Source organism: Hypomesus nipponensis, chromosome 18 (assembly GCF_054491055.1).
Source record: "Hypomesus nipponensis isolate SF chromosome 18, ASM5449105v1, whole genome shotgun sequence".
In the NCBI taxonomy this organism is placed as follows: Eukaryota; Metazoa; Chordata; class Actinopteri; order Osmeriformes; family Osmeridae; genus Hypomesus; species Hypomesus nipponensis.
In genome coordinates this window covers 17,225,001-17,241,095 of record NC_140378.1, presented here as the reverse complement: position 1 = coordinate 17,241,095, position 16,095 = coordinate 17,225,001, and the positions used below count along the sequence as shown (strand labels likewise).

Genomic DNA, 16,095 nt, shown 5'->3' with positions numbered 1-16,095 from the left:
ATTTACACAGACACCCAGACACCACTGGCTTCTTGATGAGCCACAAGTCACAAATCAACCGAGGTAAGGAAAGGAGAGAGAGAATAAAGTCAATCTATGTAGATATCTATATAACAGAGACAGGGAGAACAGTGTGTGGGTTTCCTGAAGTATAGTTACATTAGTATCTAGCCCGTGTACAGGGTCAAACTCCCCTCCTGCACACAATATTTCAGATATTGACAGACTGGCAGCTGCACATAAGCCTTTTTCATTGCAAATAGCGTCCACCGAGGCAGGTGATGGCTGTCATGAGTCAGGCAGACAGACAGGCCTGGGAAACAGAAGGGTTTTCCCAAACACGACCTGCTTGTTAATGTTCAGAGTCCCATCAGACTTGGGTGCGAACGCCGTGACAGCAGCCCGCCAGCCTGGCCAGCTCGGCTTCTGACAAGCTGCCTGGCTTCTCTGTACATGCAGAGAGCAACCAACTCCATATCGTCTTCTTGCAGATGCAGGGTTCTGAGTGACAATCACGGGTCATACATATTTAAACTTTGCTTTCTCAGACACAGTCTGGGTGACTACATTAGAGAGACAGAACAACCTTGATTCTTCTTCCACATCGAAGTATCATGGTAAAGTGGTGGCAGGGGCTTTTAGGGAAGCTGACATTTGTCACAAACGTAACAGGGGTGACAGCCACACTGCACTAGTCTATGCAAGTGACATTTCTTTTCTGCTTTGCAAACTGGCTTCTTTTTTCCCCCTTCTTTCAGATACACAATGTTTGAAGGTTTACAGTTTAAAATGGCTTCTTTTAACAGAACAAGCTGTCAGTGCACAATCCACCCAGCGAACACAATGCAAGCTAAGCTCGACCACACAACACCAGAGATTCAATACACAGTATAGCTAGGCCACTTAGCTTGTTGTGTGTGTGTGTTTGTGTGACTCATCTGGCGTTCTGCAGACAGCACATCCAAAACAGGGGTCAGGTGAAGGAAGCAGCTTTAGTCCGCTCACTTAGAGATGAGTGGAGTAAAGCAAAGGTCACCCTTTAGACGGCCTCCACAACCCATCTGTTTAATCTGCCTGCCAACCGCCTATACCTCTGACGACTTGAAGGTCCTGGTCAATCATTTGCTCCACAACGTGGCAAGACACTGAAGACTACGTCGCAAAATCCCCATCAACAGATTATTTACCGAAAAGTTCCTCTTTTGAACAAGGCTTCTTTTTACTGACAACAGAAAGCACTCCACGTTGTTGTTCTGTAGCGCAGGTGGACAGCAAAATCCTCGTTCATCAATGTAATACTACAGCAGCCTGGGCTGGTCCGCCAACAGATCGAGGGGAATCCAGACCCCCTGCTCTTGACAAATACCTTGAGAGATTACACCAGGGCCTGTCCGACACTCTCTACTCCTGTTTAATCCAGTCAGCCACAAATCTGCCTCTCGTATGACGATTAACCCCTTTACCACCGTGGAACCAACTAGGAAAACAGACTGGCTTTGAGCCCAGAAGGTCAAAACCAAACCGGGCTGGCCCTGCTTCTTCCCAAACCACTAGGGGCAAATAGGGAGTCAGATGGCTGAGCGGTTAGGGAATCGGGCTAGTAATCTGAAGGTTGCCAGTTTGATTCCCGGCCGTGCCAAATGACGTTGTGTCCTTGGGCAAGGCACTTCACCCTACAGTACTTGCCTTGGGGAGAATGTCCCTGTACTTACTGTATATCCCTCTGGATAAGAGTGTCTGCTAAATTACCAAATGTAAATGAAAATATTCAATCCAAGCTGAGAAAAACAGGAGATCTAAATCAGCAAGCTATTTTGTTTGTGAGTGGCCAAATATGTGGGTAGGCCTTCTTTCCTGCCAGTCTCTATGGCTCTCCCCTGTGAGTCTGCAACCATTAGAGTGGAGTTTCCAGCGTAGTAGAAGAGACTACACGTAGGAGGGCAGTTGATGCTCAAATGTACCTCGAACCGTGATCTCCCATTGATCCCATTATTAGCTCCAGGGTATAGCCAATCATGATGCCAAAATGGTAATCCTCTTTGTAAAGCCTACTTGTTTTCCCACATGCACAGAACAGATCATTTGCTGATAGACACATGGGAAGTGAAGAGGGACTAGCGCAGGGCAGCTGATCCCAAGGCTGAGGAAGCAGACAGATGATCTGTTCACCTGCTGATATTGCGTTGTGGGAGGGGTTTGTGGGGAGACACTGGTTATGCTGGCTGAGCATTAACCACACCGAAGAAATAGGCAGGGCTAGTTGAGCACAGCGCCAGACAAAGCTAGTCAAGTACAGACTCAGAGGAGATCACGTCCCACAGCATACAGCACTGGGCAGGTCCAGTACAGAGTTGGCTTAGTGGGCAGCTATAGTCCCACTCAGTCAAATGCTACTGTAGCCCATGGTGGGAAGATTACCACCCTGGCCCCCTCCAATATGCCAGCCCCTCACAGAGGTCAGGAAAAGTGTTTTTTTTTTTGGAAGGCTTTATCCTTGTGAGGCTTTGGCAGAAGGCAGAGGATGATGAAGACAGGGTTAAAGCATTAACCCTTTCTAAACTGGAGACAAGCCACAGTCCTTCTGGAATGGAGCTATGGTTTTTGTTTTTTACTTAAACACTCAATCTGTCACATTGAATCAAACCCAGATAGACAGGTCATACACTTACACTGACAGTAACGGTGAAAGCACCATGCGCTGCCATACAATGCTGAAGGGGACCTGGAAAGCTAGGCCTCTCTGCATGTGTGACAATCTGGTACCACAACCATATTAGCCTGGAGCTGAGAATTGAACATCATCAACACCATCACTAAGACAAATATGTAGCATTATGGTTTTTAGCTAGGTAACGCTAGCTAACTAATCTACCATACCAGCTTTCAGTAACGAGAAAGCAGTGCTATAGGTTTGCCAATATACAGTTGGCTGTCAAGCTACGGTTTGCGTTGCTTTGGGTCCAAAGTTAGCAACTTTAGGACAGTCTCAATTTACACTACTTACCAAGTTAAATGTGTGACTCTGGAGTAGTTAGTTGTACATATTTTTCAACAACTAAATGGGTAACAAATACAGTTCTTTACTTCTTTAACGGTATTGGAATGTTGATCTCTTCAAAGTAGCAACGAAGGCGAGCAGTCTACTGTGGCTACGTTTTCCCGGGGAATGTTACCATGGTAACATTGGCCAATTTCTAGATTTATCAGGTAGTTAAAACACAATCGTAAGTAGCCTACAAAAACAATGTAGTTACAAGGGACCAGCCGACTTCGTGAATCGGACGCCCGGTTTGTTGGCTATCATTGCCATCACACAAAGCAAATAGCAACAGTCTCCTCCAGTATTCAGATGAGGTTACTGTATCAATGCAGATGAGGACAGTGATTGTTCCCCACTGTGCTTGGTCATTCTACCTCGCACAAGATGGAAAACAATGTAAGTCGAAAAGGACAGCATGGAAGCTTCAAGCTAACACATGGCAATGTATGAATGCTTTATACATATCACTGTCGATAAGCATATAGGCATGTATATGTAGGCTATATAATACCTAAACAATATTGCCTAATCATCAGAAATAATTTGGTGCTGACTTGGCACATAATAGGACATAGCCTAAATCGCATTCTCAAGCTATTCCAGCCGTCAATATTATTTCAATGAGAATAGGAATAAATAAGACACTCAATATGCTGCAGTGAAGCACTCATTCGCGATAAAATACTTATATATATTTCAGTTATTTTACTAAAATGACCACGTAACTTTAGAATTGTATTTGTATCCCTTTGACAGAACGCCCAATTGGCAAATAAAGCGCTGGTAAAAAAAAATGATAAAAAATGTAATGCCAATTTTTCGAATTACGAATGCCAATCATAATCCCACGATCAGGAAAGGATACTAATCATAGTGAAAATATAGGGTGGAATAATCTTCAATGCAACATTATTTCCCACAGCTGGCGAGAGAAATGGCTTGATAGCCTGCATTGAAACCAGCTGAGCACACCATAATAAAAACATAAACCTACCACGTAAGATGAAACAACAGTCCTTACCTTCACTTCTGCTCGTAAAATTCAATTCTGAATATCGACCCCCCTATTCTATCTACCTCCCCCTCTTGATGTCTTTTCAATTTTATTTCGATAATATACTAAGGACAATGTCCTGCTGTGTGCGCGAGCCCAGGACCCTCAAGATTCGCTCTGGCAGCCAGCCCCAGAGATGGAGGCGGGGCAGCGGCCATCCACGTCACGCCGCGTGTGAGATAGGGCAGTACAGTGGGTTCCACCAAATCCATTTAAATTGTGATAGGCGGCTTTGCAGAGCCTTTACCACCCTTTCTCCCCCCTCTCCTCCCTTGTTGTCCCCTTCTCTTTGTTAATTCTCTCGGTGCAACAAATCAGCTAGCCTCGCCTCCTCCCACCCAGCAAGGTGCACTGCACATCACCTTCAGATAGAGACGTTTTATTTCTCTCTCCACTACCTGAGAACATGGTGGCTACAGAGACAAGTACAGATCTTAATAGTTTACCAATGTAGTAATTTACCAATACAAAGTATAAGTTTATTAATCACTGGACCTTTGGGCATGGTGTGCTTTAAAAATAATTTAATCCTTAGAAATAATCTAAACAAAGGCAGAATGGATGTGTATAACGTCTGACCCTTGAACGTACCGCCACCTAATCTCATAGCACAACAGACTATGGTAGCACAAGGGTGCTGTAAACATAAACAGAGTAATCCTCAGTCACAGCACAGAAGATCGACACAGAGAATCCACATCCTTCTCATCTCTCCATGTTTTAAGATCTCCGAAATAATGCATACGGTTGATTACTACAGTGCCTGTAAAATATATATAAATAAATTCAATATTGATCTCAGTAGGATTAGTTCATTCTCAAGTGCCTTCACAGTCACACCAAGTCAACAGACGCCTGTTGTGGGTCCGCACGCTGCATGTTATTTATGCGAGAGATTTATGGTGCAGATCTGCCATCTATAGGTAGAAACAGGAATAGCAGGCTGGGGATCAATAATTCACTCATTCATTCCAAGACACTTCAACACTTAATAGCGTGGTGGATACATAAAATCGTGGTTCTGTTGACATGAGTACACATCCTAAATACACAGACATAAATACACACATTATGTATATATATATATATATATATATATATATATATATATATATGTGTTGGTGATCTGTAGCTATATATATCTATCTTATATATTATATATAGTGTATTTTCTGATATATTATGTAGGTTAACAAGATTATTATGGCAGATAAGCAATATTGATAGTATAATGTAACTACAGTATTTTGTATATTTTTTTTTCTATTTTATTCTAAATATCACATGGAAAGAAGTGATCTCTAAATCTGTATTATCAGTATTTAAACATTTGATAATTCATGACCTGCACCTTTACTTTAAATGAAGAACCTACTGTTCAGTAGCTCTACATTTGAGTTGGTAAATTCCAACTACATCTTTACCTTGCAACCAGTATCCTCTTATCTCATGTCCTGCTAGGCCCTCAAGTAATTATAGCCTTTCATCACCCCCACCTCTCCACCCCCCAAAATTAAATGAGTTTCCTCAGGAGAAGAGAAAAATAAATGGGAAAAGGGCCCATAAACGATAATGAACCAGATCTCCTTATTTTAATTCTCTACCCCCTCCACTCGCTCCCCTGCCTCCTCTCATCAACCCCCCCCCCCCCCCCCCCCCCCCGGCAGAGCCACCGCCCTGCGTCTGCAGCCTGGAGCAGGAAGGATGCTGGGTAATTTCCTCCTTTATTGAATTGGGCTGGACGTGCGTGTCATGATGGTCTAGCAGCACTCTCTTACACACACACACACACACACCCTCTGTTCTCCTTTCTTGTCACTTTTTTCTTGCGCACACAATCTCTCTCCAACTTCCCTTCCTCTGTCCCCATCCATCTTTTGTCTCTCCGTCACCTATTTGCACTTGGAGACCCTCGTAACTCCGTTCTCCATCAGGACCCCATGAACACACACAAAAGGCAGTGACCTCCTTTTCACCGGACAGCCATTCAGACATCCTGCACGCACTCCGTCACCCCCTCCTCCCATCCAATCCTCCCCCCCTCCCCCCTCCCCTCTAACCCACTCCCACAAGGCACCCCTCCTTTCCCCCCTGCCCTCTGCTGTGGGTTTTCATAGGTGAGTCATTGTTCTTTGTTTCCTCTCCCCAGTAGCTGGGGATGTTCTGCTGTGCTGGCACAAGGCTAAAGACTAGCTTCAGATCTGGGAACCTCATTACGCTCTCACAACATAACATGTTGATACCCATCTACTTCCTCATTCTCACTATGACCATTACTATCACCATCACCATCACCCTCCCTATCACTATACCTGATGTTTACATCGGGCAAGTCTAGCATGCCCCATAGGGATCAATCAGGCCAGCACTATAAATACCGTATGGCCATCAGCCCCCACCCTTGTAGGACCCCTCCCTGTCACTCCCACTGTGTCATTCTTCCACCTGCTCTTGGTGGGACCCAGAGACACTGCAGAGCACAGACACCCAGAGACCCAGAGACACTGCAGAGCACAGACACCCAGAGACCCAGAGACACTGCAGAGCACAGACACCCAGAGACACAGAGACACTGCAGAGCACAGACACCCAGAGACACTGCAGAGCACAGACACCCAGAGACCCAGAGACACTGCAGAGCACAGACACCCAGACACACAGAGACACTGCAGAGCACAGACACCCAGAGACACAGAGACACTGCAGAGCACAGACACCCAGAGACCCAGAGACACTGCAGAGCACAGACACCCAGAGACACTGCAGAGCACAGACACCCAGAGACCCAGAGACACTGCAGAGCACAGACACCCAGAGACCCAGAGACACTGCAGAGCACAGACACCCAGAGACACTGCAGAGCACAGACACCCAGAGACACTGCAGAGCACAGACACCCAGAGACACTGCAGAGCACAGACACCCAGAGACCCAGAGACACTGCAGAGCACAGACACCCAGAGACACTGCAGAGCACAGACACCCAGAGACACTGCAGAGCACAGACACCCAGAGACACTGCAGAGCACAGACACCCAGAGACCCAGAGACACTGCAGAGCACAGACACCCAGAGACACTGCAGAGCACAGACACCCAGAGACACTGCAGAGCACAGACACCCAGAGACCCAGAGACACTGCAGAGCACAGACACCCAGAGACACTGCAGAGCACAGACACCCAGAGACACTGCTGAGCACAGACACCCAGAGACACTGCTGAGCACAGACACCCAGACACCCAGAGACACTGCAGAGCACAGACACCCAGAGACCCAGAGACACTGCAGAGCACAGACACCCAGAGACCCAGAGACACTGCAGAGCACAGACACCCAGACACACAGAGACACTGCAGAGCACAGACACCCAGAGACACTGCAGAGAACAGACACACAGAGACACTGCAGAGCACAGACACCCAGACACACAGAGACACTGCAGAGCACAGACACCCAGAGACACTGCTGAGCACAGACACCCAGACACCCAGAGACACTGCAGAGCACAGACACACAGACACACAGACACACAGACACACAGACACCCAGACACCCAGAGACACTGCAGAGCACAGACACACAGACACACAGACACACAGAGACACTGCAGAGCACAGACACACAGACACACAGACACACAGACACACAGACACACAGACACCCAGAGACACTGCAGAGCACAGACACACAGACACACAGACACACAGACACACAGATGTGAGGGTGCTGTCTTTCAGCTCCCGACAATCTGGTGACAATGAGTGTGACAACAAAGCTCCCACATGAAGACAAAGCACTGCATCTCATCAGAGGAGACATACCAATTGCTGTACACATATATTACAATGTAGTAACATTTTATTATATATATACGTATATATAAAACTAAAATTAATTAATCGCTCGGCTCATTTCTCAATTATAGTCGCATATGTCTTTTCACGAGTCGCCTATTTACAGAGGCGGAGATTATTAAATCAATGATATATTGAGAATGATGGAAGAATCGTGTCTTTTCGGTAATTGCATTTATCACACTTTTTTTCTCTCTCATCCAGACATTGATGCAAGGTTGAGAAAGAAATGGAATGCAGCGAGAGCAGAGTTCTTCCTGCAGGTCTGCAGGGCTGTGTAAGTGAGGGGGGTGGCAGGGGTAGCTAGCAGACAGGACATATTGGCATTCCTCTGCAAATTGGCACTCCACTGCTGCTCTCACACCTCACCTAATTAGACAGCAGCTTAGAGGCTCTGTTAATTGGAAAAAAGCAGAACCCCCACTCCTTCTCTAGTTATCAAACGGCACAGACACACACACGCACTCGGCCGTACACACAAACAGACCTGGCTGTGGAGCTTGACTGACAACCAAGAATAATTCTGTTCCAACACTCCAAGAGATAGCCACAGTTTCAAATAATTGGGAGGAGAGGTGAGACAGGGTGGTAGGTAGGAGGAGAGGGTGCAACATGCAGATAGGGAGGAGATGAGGCGAGACGGGCAAATAGGGATGATAGGGGGTGAACGATACTGTAGGAGAGGAGGTAAGCTAGAGATGGAGGGTTGGGAAGGGGAGAGACAGAAGGAAAGGGGTGAAAGGGCTGGAAGGTAGGAACAGGGGGTGAGACTGGCCGAGGGGTGAGACAGGCAGAGGGGTGAGACTGGCCGAGGGGTGAGACAGGCAGAGGGGTGAGACTGGCCGAGGGGTGAGACAGGCAGAGGGGTGAGACTGGCCGAGGGGTGAGACTGGCCGAGGGGTGAGACAGGCAGAGGGGTGAGACTGGCCGAGGGGTGAGACAGGCAGAGGGGTGAGACAGGCAGGGAGGCAGTGCTAGGGGGTGAGACAGGCAGAGGGGTGAGACAGGCAGGGAGGCAGTGTTAGGGGGTGAGACAGGCGGAAAGAAAGGAGAGCATGGAGATGGAGACCGTCTGGGCTCAGTCAGGAGACCCAAAACACTGCTTCCCTCCTGCCTTCAGTGCTTCATCTGCTGTGACACACAACATGACACAATCCTGTCGGAATTCTTGATTGATGGATTGATTGACCAATCGGGTGAATAATTATAGATGGACGGACAGGCTGGTTGGTTGGATCCAGCAGGTGCGTACCTGTTCGTTGGTGCTCATGCACTGCAGCTTCATCTGCTTCAGGTAGGTGGTGGTCAGGGGCATGTTGTAGTCGATGACGTCAGGGACCAGTGAGGACGGCCGGTCGTTCTCTGAGGAGACAGAGAGACACCGTCAGGGAACGGGAGGAGAAATCCCACACACACACACACACACACACACGACGAGAGGACGCGGACCTCAACTGCAAAACACACGTCTGTGTGTGTGTGTTTGATCCGGATAATGAAGAACAGCGAGTGGCATCAGTGCATGTGGGATGAGGGCGTGGCAGGGTAGTTCTCCCGCTAACCAGGAGAGGTCCTCCTGGGGTGGGAGGAGAGGGCTCCTCTGACTATCCCTCCATCCCTCCACCCCTCCACTCCACCGCTCTACTCCTCCACCCCTCCTTCCTTCCACCCCTCCTTCCCTCCAATCTCCTTCCCTCCACCCCTCCACCCCTCCACCCCTCCACTCCACCGCTCTACTCCTCCAGCCCTCCAGCCCTGGCCCATGTGGACTCTCTAGGCTGGTCCCACTGTTGTTAGACCTCACCATACACCAAACTGTCATCCACTCTTCTCCATCACAGATCATATCAGTTGTGTGTAATCAGTTATCAATCAACCATCACCGGCAAGACATCCATCCTGAAGACACACACACACACACACACACACACACGCACACTAATCAATGATCAAGCCTCTGTCTATTTACTGTAGCATATTGATCTGCCACATTGTGTCCTCTGACACCCCCCCCCCATCTAACACACTCCTCTCACACACCTGACTGCCTTCTGTCTTTAGTAGGTCAACAGATAAATGACCTGACAAACAAAAGAGATGAAGAGAGATGAAAAGATGGAGCTGGGGGATGAGAGGAGGAAGAGAGGATGAAAGTCTGGAGAGGAAGGTGAGCGCGAGACGAAGGAGAAGAGGCAGAAGATCAGAGGACGGAGAGGGGGAGAGCAGAGAGAGGAAACAGAGGATCAGGGGACTGAAGGAGAGGGACATGAGTGTAGGAGTAAGAGGAGGGGAGGAGGGGAAAGAAGGCTTGAGAAGAGGGGAGGATGGAGGACAAAGAGGATCAGAGGATAGATATAAGGTAGCCCTCTCCTATGTGTACCGATGACAGTCTAGAGACCAGGTAGCCCTCGGCTGTCCTGGGGATGTTGACCTGGTCTGGTGTTAGCCGACTGGGTTTGTACCACCAGAACCAGGGAGTCCTGGGTTGGGTCAGGTGCCTGTATACATACACCCAGCAGAACACTGTCTCCATGCAGCCCTGCCTGGAGACACACACCCAGCAGAACACTGTCTCCATGCAGCCCTGCCTGGAGAGGGGCCAAGGGGCAGAGCTACAAACTCTTCTGCCGGCATCAATTTCAAAAAGCCCCAGTGCAGAGTAATTAACTGCTTTTTAATAATGCAAGGGTGAACTTTCGTGCAAGTCGCTACGGTGAAAGGGGGGGGCAGGGGGGGGGTGGTGGTGGTTTATGATTGGGGGTCGGGGATGGGAGGGGGCAGACCCCCACAGGGTAGGAAGCCAATTAGTTGATCTCTTTCAGGGCGACACCCAGTGTTAGCTCAGCACTGATACGCGCCTTTGACAGACGCCCGGCCTCAGAACGTGTGTGTGTGCTTCTATCTTAGTGTGCATGTGTTTGTGTGTGTGTGTGAGCGTGCATGAGATCTGAGAGGTGGTTTGGTGGTGATTACACTCCATTTAGCCAGGTTTACATATGACAGCTCTCCTACTCTAGAGAGAGGTGCCGAAGGTTGGGCAATATCTCAGCCCCAATATAACAGGAATCAAATATGTATGAATAATGAAAAACTGGCCAGCCAGTCCTCCATCTCCTCACCCACTTCTCTCTCTCTCTCTCTCTTTCTCCCTCTCTCCCTCTCTGGCAATGCTGATAACAATCAAGGTTTGCCTTTTCCCAGCGTTCTCCCCCTCTTTCCCCCGCTCCCTCTCCCTCTCTGTCTCTCTCTCTCTCTGTCTCTCTCTCTCCCCTTATACTGTACACATTAGCTCGTTTCCTGCCCATTTTCTTTGTTAAAAGCCTCTAATTGGGCTAATTGCAGTGTGTTAGCGAGGAGGCAGGACACTCCAATGACTCTTATTCTAATTGGACTGGGGCAGAGCTGGGGGGGGGGGGGGGAGTGCGGGTGGGGGGGGAGAGTTGAGGGAAGGGGAACATAGATGAGGGAGGGGGGCGGCAGAGCTGGGGGAGAGCTGGGGGAGGGGGGAGGAGTAAGGGGATGGAGGATGGGGCTGCCTTTAGGGTTCCAGCAGTGGTGTGTGTGTCTCTCTCTGTGTGTCTGGGGTGGGGGGGTTCTTCACAAAGTTCTTCTCGCCACTCCAGTGAAGCTCTCCATCTGTCCGTACCTCATACTGTTCCCTCAACCCAAGAGGGCTGAAGGTGTCATAATGAGGTCTGTTCGACATGTGATACCGGACCAGCGCTTCGTTAACCAGGTCACAGGGTTCAGTACAGACCGGAGATCGACAAAGAGAGAGAAACAGGGAGAGAGAGAGAGAAACAGGGAGAGAGAGAGACAGGGAGAGAGAGAGAGAGAGAGAGAGAGAGAGAGAAAGAGAGGTGGACAATGGAAGGGGAGGAGGGAAAGAGATAGCAGGAGAGAGAGAGCAGGAGAGAGAGATAAAGGAGGCAAGGACACAAAGGAGAGATCATACTGAGTGAGTGGCGTAAATGCGAGAGAGCAGGAGAGAGTGAGAGGAGTGAAGGAGAGAGAGGAACAGAAGGATGGATGGAGGTGTGGAGGTCAAAGTCACCTTTGAACTCTGCTCCTGCAGGGTTGATGTGCATCCTCTTCTGACACTCCCCACAGCTCATCAGGAAGCGCGTCACCGCCTCCCTTGGAAGGAAGGCATACGTCTCTGCAATCTGTCCATCCCACCAGCAGAGTCAGGGACGGGGAGAGACAGAGAGAGAGACAGAGAGAGAGACAAAGAGACAGACAGAGAGAGAGACAGAGAGAGAGAGAGAGAGAGAGAGAGAGAGAGAGAGAGAGAGAGGGACAGAGAGAGAGACAGAGAGAGATCCAGAGAGAGAGAGAGACAGAGAGAGAGAGAGAGAGAGAGAGAGAGAGAGAGATACAGAGAGAGAGAGAGAGAGAGAGAGAGAGAGAGAGAGAGTGAGAGAGAGAGAGAGAGAGAGAGAGAGAGAGAGAGAGAGAGAGAGAGAGAGAGAAAAAAAGACAAAGAGAGGGACAGAGAGTCAAACAGGCTGCAGTTCTGTGATAAATTAAGAAAAATTGCACCGATTACCACCACAGAGCTGTGTGTGTGTGTCTGTGGGTCTGCATGTGAATGTGTGTGTGTTTGTCTCCGTGTGTGTGCATGATAAAGATGGGGACAGAGACAGAGTGACATAGTGAAAGCAGGGGATGGGTAGAGAGGGATGGGGGGGGGGCATCGTCGTCTAGCAGAGAGACACAAATGTCAGTGGCAGCCTGTGGTGACAGTCTCAACAGCCTCTCTGTGGTTTGGCAGAGGGCCTTGGCACGCTGGCACGCTGGAACCAACACCGCCCTGCCACCAGGAGAACACTGACCAGGACCCAGAGACACACAGGGGCAAGTCCACACACACACACACACACACAAGACATGTCCCGGAGAGAGGGGGGAGGGGGAGAGCCGGGGGAGTGTGTGAGGAGATAGAGGGTGGATGAAGCTGAGGGAAACGGGGGAGGGGGGAGGGAGGGAGGGAGGGAGGGAGGGAGGGAGGGAGGGAGGGAGGGAGGGAGGGAGGGAGGGAGGGAGGGAGGGAGGGAGGGAGGGAGGGAGGGTGAGGAGAGAGGGAGACAAAGAGGTCAGGGGAACATCTGGGCCTGGTGTGCTTAGCGGGGCTGAGAGATGCAGTTCTTGGGTTTCACCAGAAGAGGGCAGTCACACCAATTGAGAAAGCCCTGTAGGAGCTACATTGGGAAATGAAAAACAGCTCCGTTCCTTGAAGGAGGTCCGTGTGAAGGGGAACATTTTCCGATTTGCAGTCTCACAGGCCATCTTAGAAATACAGCTGTGGTTATGGATGGTCAAGAAGCTGTCCAGGGGTCACGGTCTGTGCTCCAGCCTTGTCATTCTCCTGAACCAGCCCAGACACCTGGCCTCCTCCCCCTCGCTTGCCCACCCATGGAGACGGAGAGGAGGAGGAGTGGAGTTGGAAAGATGGAGAGACAGATCTCAGCATGGCTCCCCAGGAAAATCGAATATATCTCTCGACCGGAAGTGAGAAGCGTTTTCCTTTCTTTCTCCGGCAGTAAAGTGAAATTCTCTCCATCTCTACGTTCTTTTTCGATAATGAGGTTGAGGACGAGGAAGACGAGGGGGATAAGGGAGCAAGAATAGAGAGAACAGAGAAGGAGGAGGGAGTTCTGAGTGAGAACGTTCTTCAGTGAAAACCGAGACTACAGAAACTGGAGTGGAGAAGTCAGGAAAGAGGAATGAATACTCAAGAACCAAAAGAGGAACAGAGAATCAGACAGGTTGCAAAACCCTCTGATTAACAGCAGAGACACTGGGAGGGAGGTAGACAGACAGAGAACAAGAGAGAAAGAGGGAGGGAGCAAGCGAGCACGAGCAAAAGAGAGAGATTGGGAGAGGGTGAAAGGTTGGGTGAGAGAAATTGAAAGAGAGGGAGAGAGAGGGGCAGATGGACAGAGAGAGAGAGAGATTGAGAGAGAGAGAGAGAGAGAGAGAGAGAGAGAGAGACCCTTACAGCTTTGTAGGTCTTCTTCTGTCCTGCGTGCTTGGGGGCCCTGCCCGGGTCAGAGCTGATCTCCACATGCATGGCGTAGATGATGTCAAAGAAGTCCTCCACCACCGCCACCCTCTTCAAGGACGAGTCCTGGCCGGATACCCCGTCCACACACTGCCAGAGACGGGGAGAGAGAGGACACTTTAGCAGCCGGTCCCACGGGCCCCTAACGCAGGCCGGAAGAACATACACTAAACAGCTAGTACGTAGAGGAATATGCACACAGTGCACACAGAACTCCACACACACAGTTACGTACCATTCACACACACAGTAACATTTCTCCAATGAAGAGCTTTAGTCATCCATTTTCATTGACCTTCCAAGTGTAGCAATGTACATCCTACTGGAACTCCACAGAAGGGAGCTGGCCTAACTAGGAACACCAACACACTTGAGATGCTGGTTGTCTCTCATAGCACAAAGACACGCACGCTGCATGGTAACGCCAATGCAGCCCAATGCACTGAGAGAGCGGAAGGCCAGACACCCTGCCTTGTCCCTGGAAGGTCAACAGCCAGGCACAGGGTCTCCCCAGGGAGTGCAGCAGGGGCAGGTTCCCACCCAGGCCTTCTCCCCTGGGCCGGGGGAATGAGGGAAGGAAGGGTTAGGATCCTCCCTCTGCCACAAGGCCACGAGAGAGCCTCTGTCTGCACCTGGGGAAGTGTGTGTGTGTAGAGAGGGGGGGGGGGGGGGGTAAGGGGGAGGTAAGGGAGATTGTATGATGGGGGAGGGAGTAGGATAGAGGGCTGGAGGGACGCAAAGGGGACTGGGAGGAGGAGTAGGAGGAGGGAGGATGGGGAGGAGGAGTGGAAAGGCGGAGGGGGGGAGGGGGGGAGGAGGATGAGGATGAGGAGTGGGTAGGAGGAGGGGGAGGAGCAGGGGAAAGAAGGAGGGGAGGGAGGAGCAGGGGGATCCATGCTTGAGGCTGAATTCAGGGGGAGGAGGAGGGGGTGAGGGGGAGGGGGAGGGGGAAGGAGGATGAGGAGTGGAAAGGAGGAGGGGGAGGAGGAGGGGGGAGGGGGAGGGGGAGGGGGGAGGGGGAAGGAGGATGAGGACGAGGAGTGGAAAGGAGGAGGGGGATCCATGCTTGAGGCTGAATTCACTGTTTCTGAGACAAACAGGGAAAAGGTGGGGAACTTTCTAGAGTTATCTCGCTCTCCTCCTCTGTCTCACTCTCTGTCACCTCCTCACTCTCTGACTCTGACTCTGAGTCTCACCCTCTGTCACCTCCTCACTCTCTCTGACTCTCTGACTCTGTGTCTCACCCTCTGTCACCTCCTCACTCTCTCTGACTCTCTGACTCTGTGTCTCACCCTCTGTCACCTCCTCACTCTCTTTGACTCTGTGTCTCACCCTCTGTCACCTCCTCACTCTCTTTGACTCTGTGTCTCACCCTTTGTCACCTCCTCACTCTCTTTGACTCTCTGACTCTGTGTCTCACCCTCTGTCACCTCCTCACTCTCTCTGTCACCTCCTCACTCTCTCTGTCACCTCCTCACTCTCTCTGTCACCTCCTCACTCTCTCTGTCACCTCCTCACTCTCTCTGACTCTGAGTCTCACCCTTTGTCACCTCCTCACTCTCTCTGACTCTCTGACTCTGTGTCTCACCCTCTGTCACCTCCTCACTCTCTCTGTCACCTCCTCACTCTCTCTGTCACCTCCTCACTCTCTCTGTCACCTCCTCACTCTGTCTGACTCTCTGACTCTGAATCTCACCCTCTGTCACCTCCTCACTCTCTCTGTCACCTCCTCACTCTCTCTGTCACCTCCTCACTCTCTCTGACTCTGAGTCTCACCCTCTGTCACCTCCTCACTCTCTCTGTCATCTCCTCACTCTCTCTGACTCTCTCACTGACTCTCTCTCTGACTCTTTCTCTGACTCTCTCTCTGACTCTCTCTCTCTTTTATACACACACACAGACACACTATTTGATTGAGAATGTTTCAGGTTCAGTTTATCCTGGTTCAAGAGAATCTGTGGACTTTAATCAGATACAAGAGATATTCAGGCAGAATTACTTTTAGAGGTACCCAGGTGTACTGCCCTATGATGAACTGTACACACACAGACACAAAGACACACAAACACTCACACACACAG

General features: G+C 50.0%; 2 protein-coding genes across 2 annotated transcripts in view; both read right to left on the bottom strand.

The window, feature by feature from the left end:
- LOC146252479 (nucleolar protein 4-like) overlaps window positions 1-3,411 on the bottom strand; it is a 38,571-nt gene extending 35,160 nt beyond the window's left edge. The window contains exon 1 of the mRNA XM_084680778.1: window positions 3,005-3,411. The gene's annotated coding sequence lies outside the window, so the exon portion shown is untranslated. The remainder of the gene's footprint in view (window positions 1-3,004) is intronic.
- Window positions 3,412-9,066: 5,655 nt separating this feature from the next.
- Window positions 9,067-16,095, bottom strand: part of LOC146252478 (nucleolar protein 4-like) — a 7,441-nt gene continuing 412 nt past the window's right edge. Inside the window, exons 2-6 of the mRNA XM_084679079.1 lie at window positions 16,026-16,049; window positions 13,952-14,104; window positions 12,005-12,116; window positions 9,203-9,312; window positions 9,067-9,078 (exon numbers count right to left, since the gene is read on the bottom strand). Coding sequence (XP_084535205.1) covers window positions 9,067-9,078; window positions 9,203-9,312; window positions 12,005-12,116; window positions 13,952-14,104; window positions 16,026-16,049 — 411 coding nt within the window. The remainder of the gene's footprint in view (window positions 9,079-9,202; window positions 9,313-12,004; window positions 12,117-13,951; window positions 14,105-16,025; window positions 16,050-16,095) is intronic.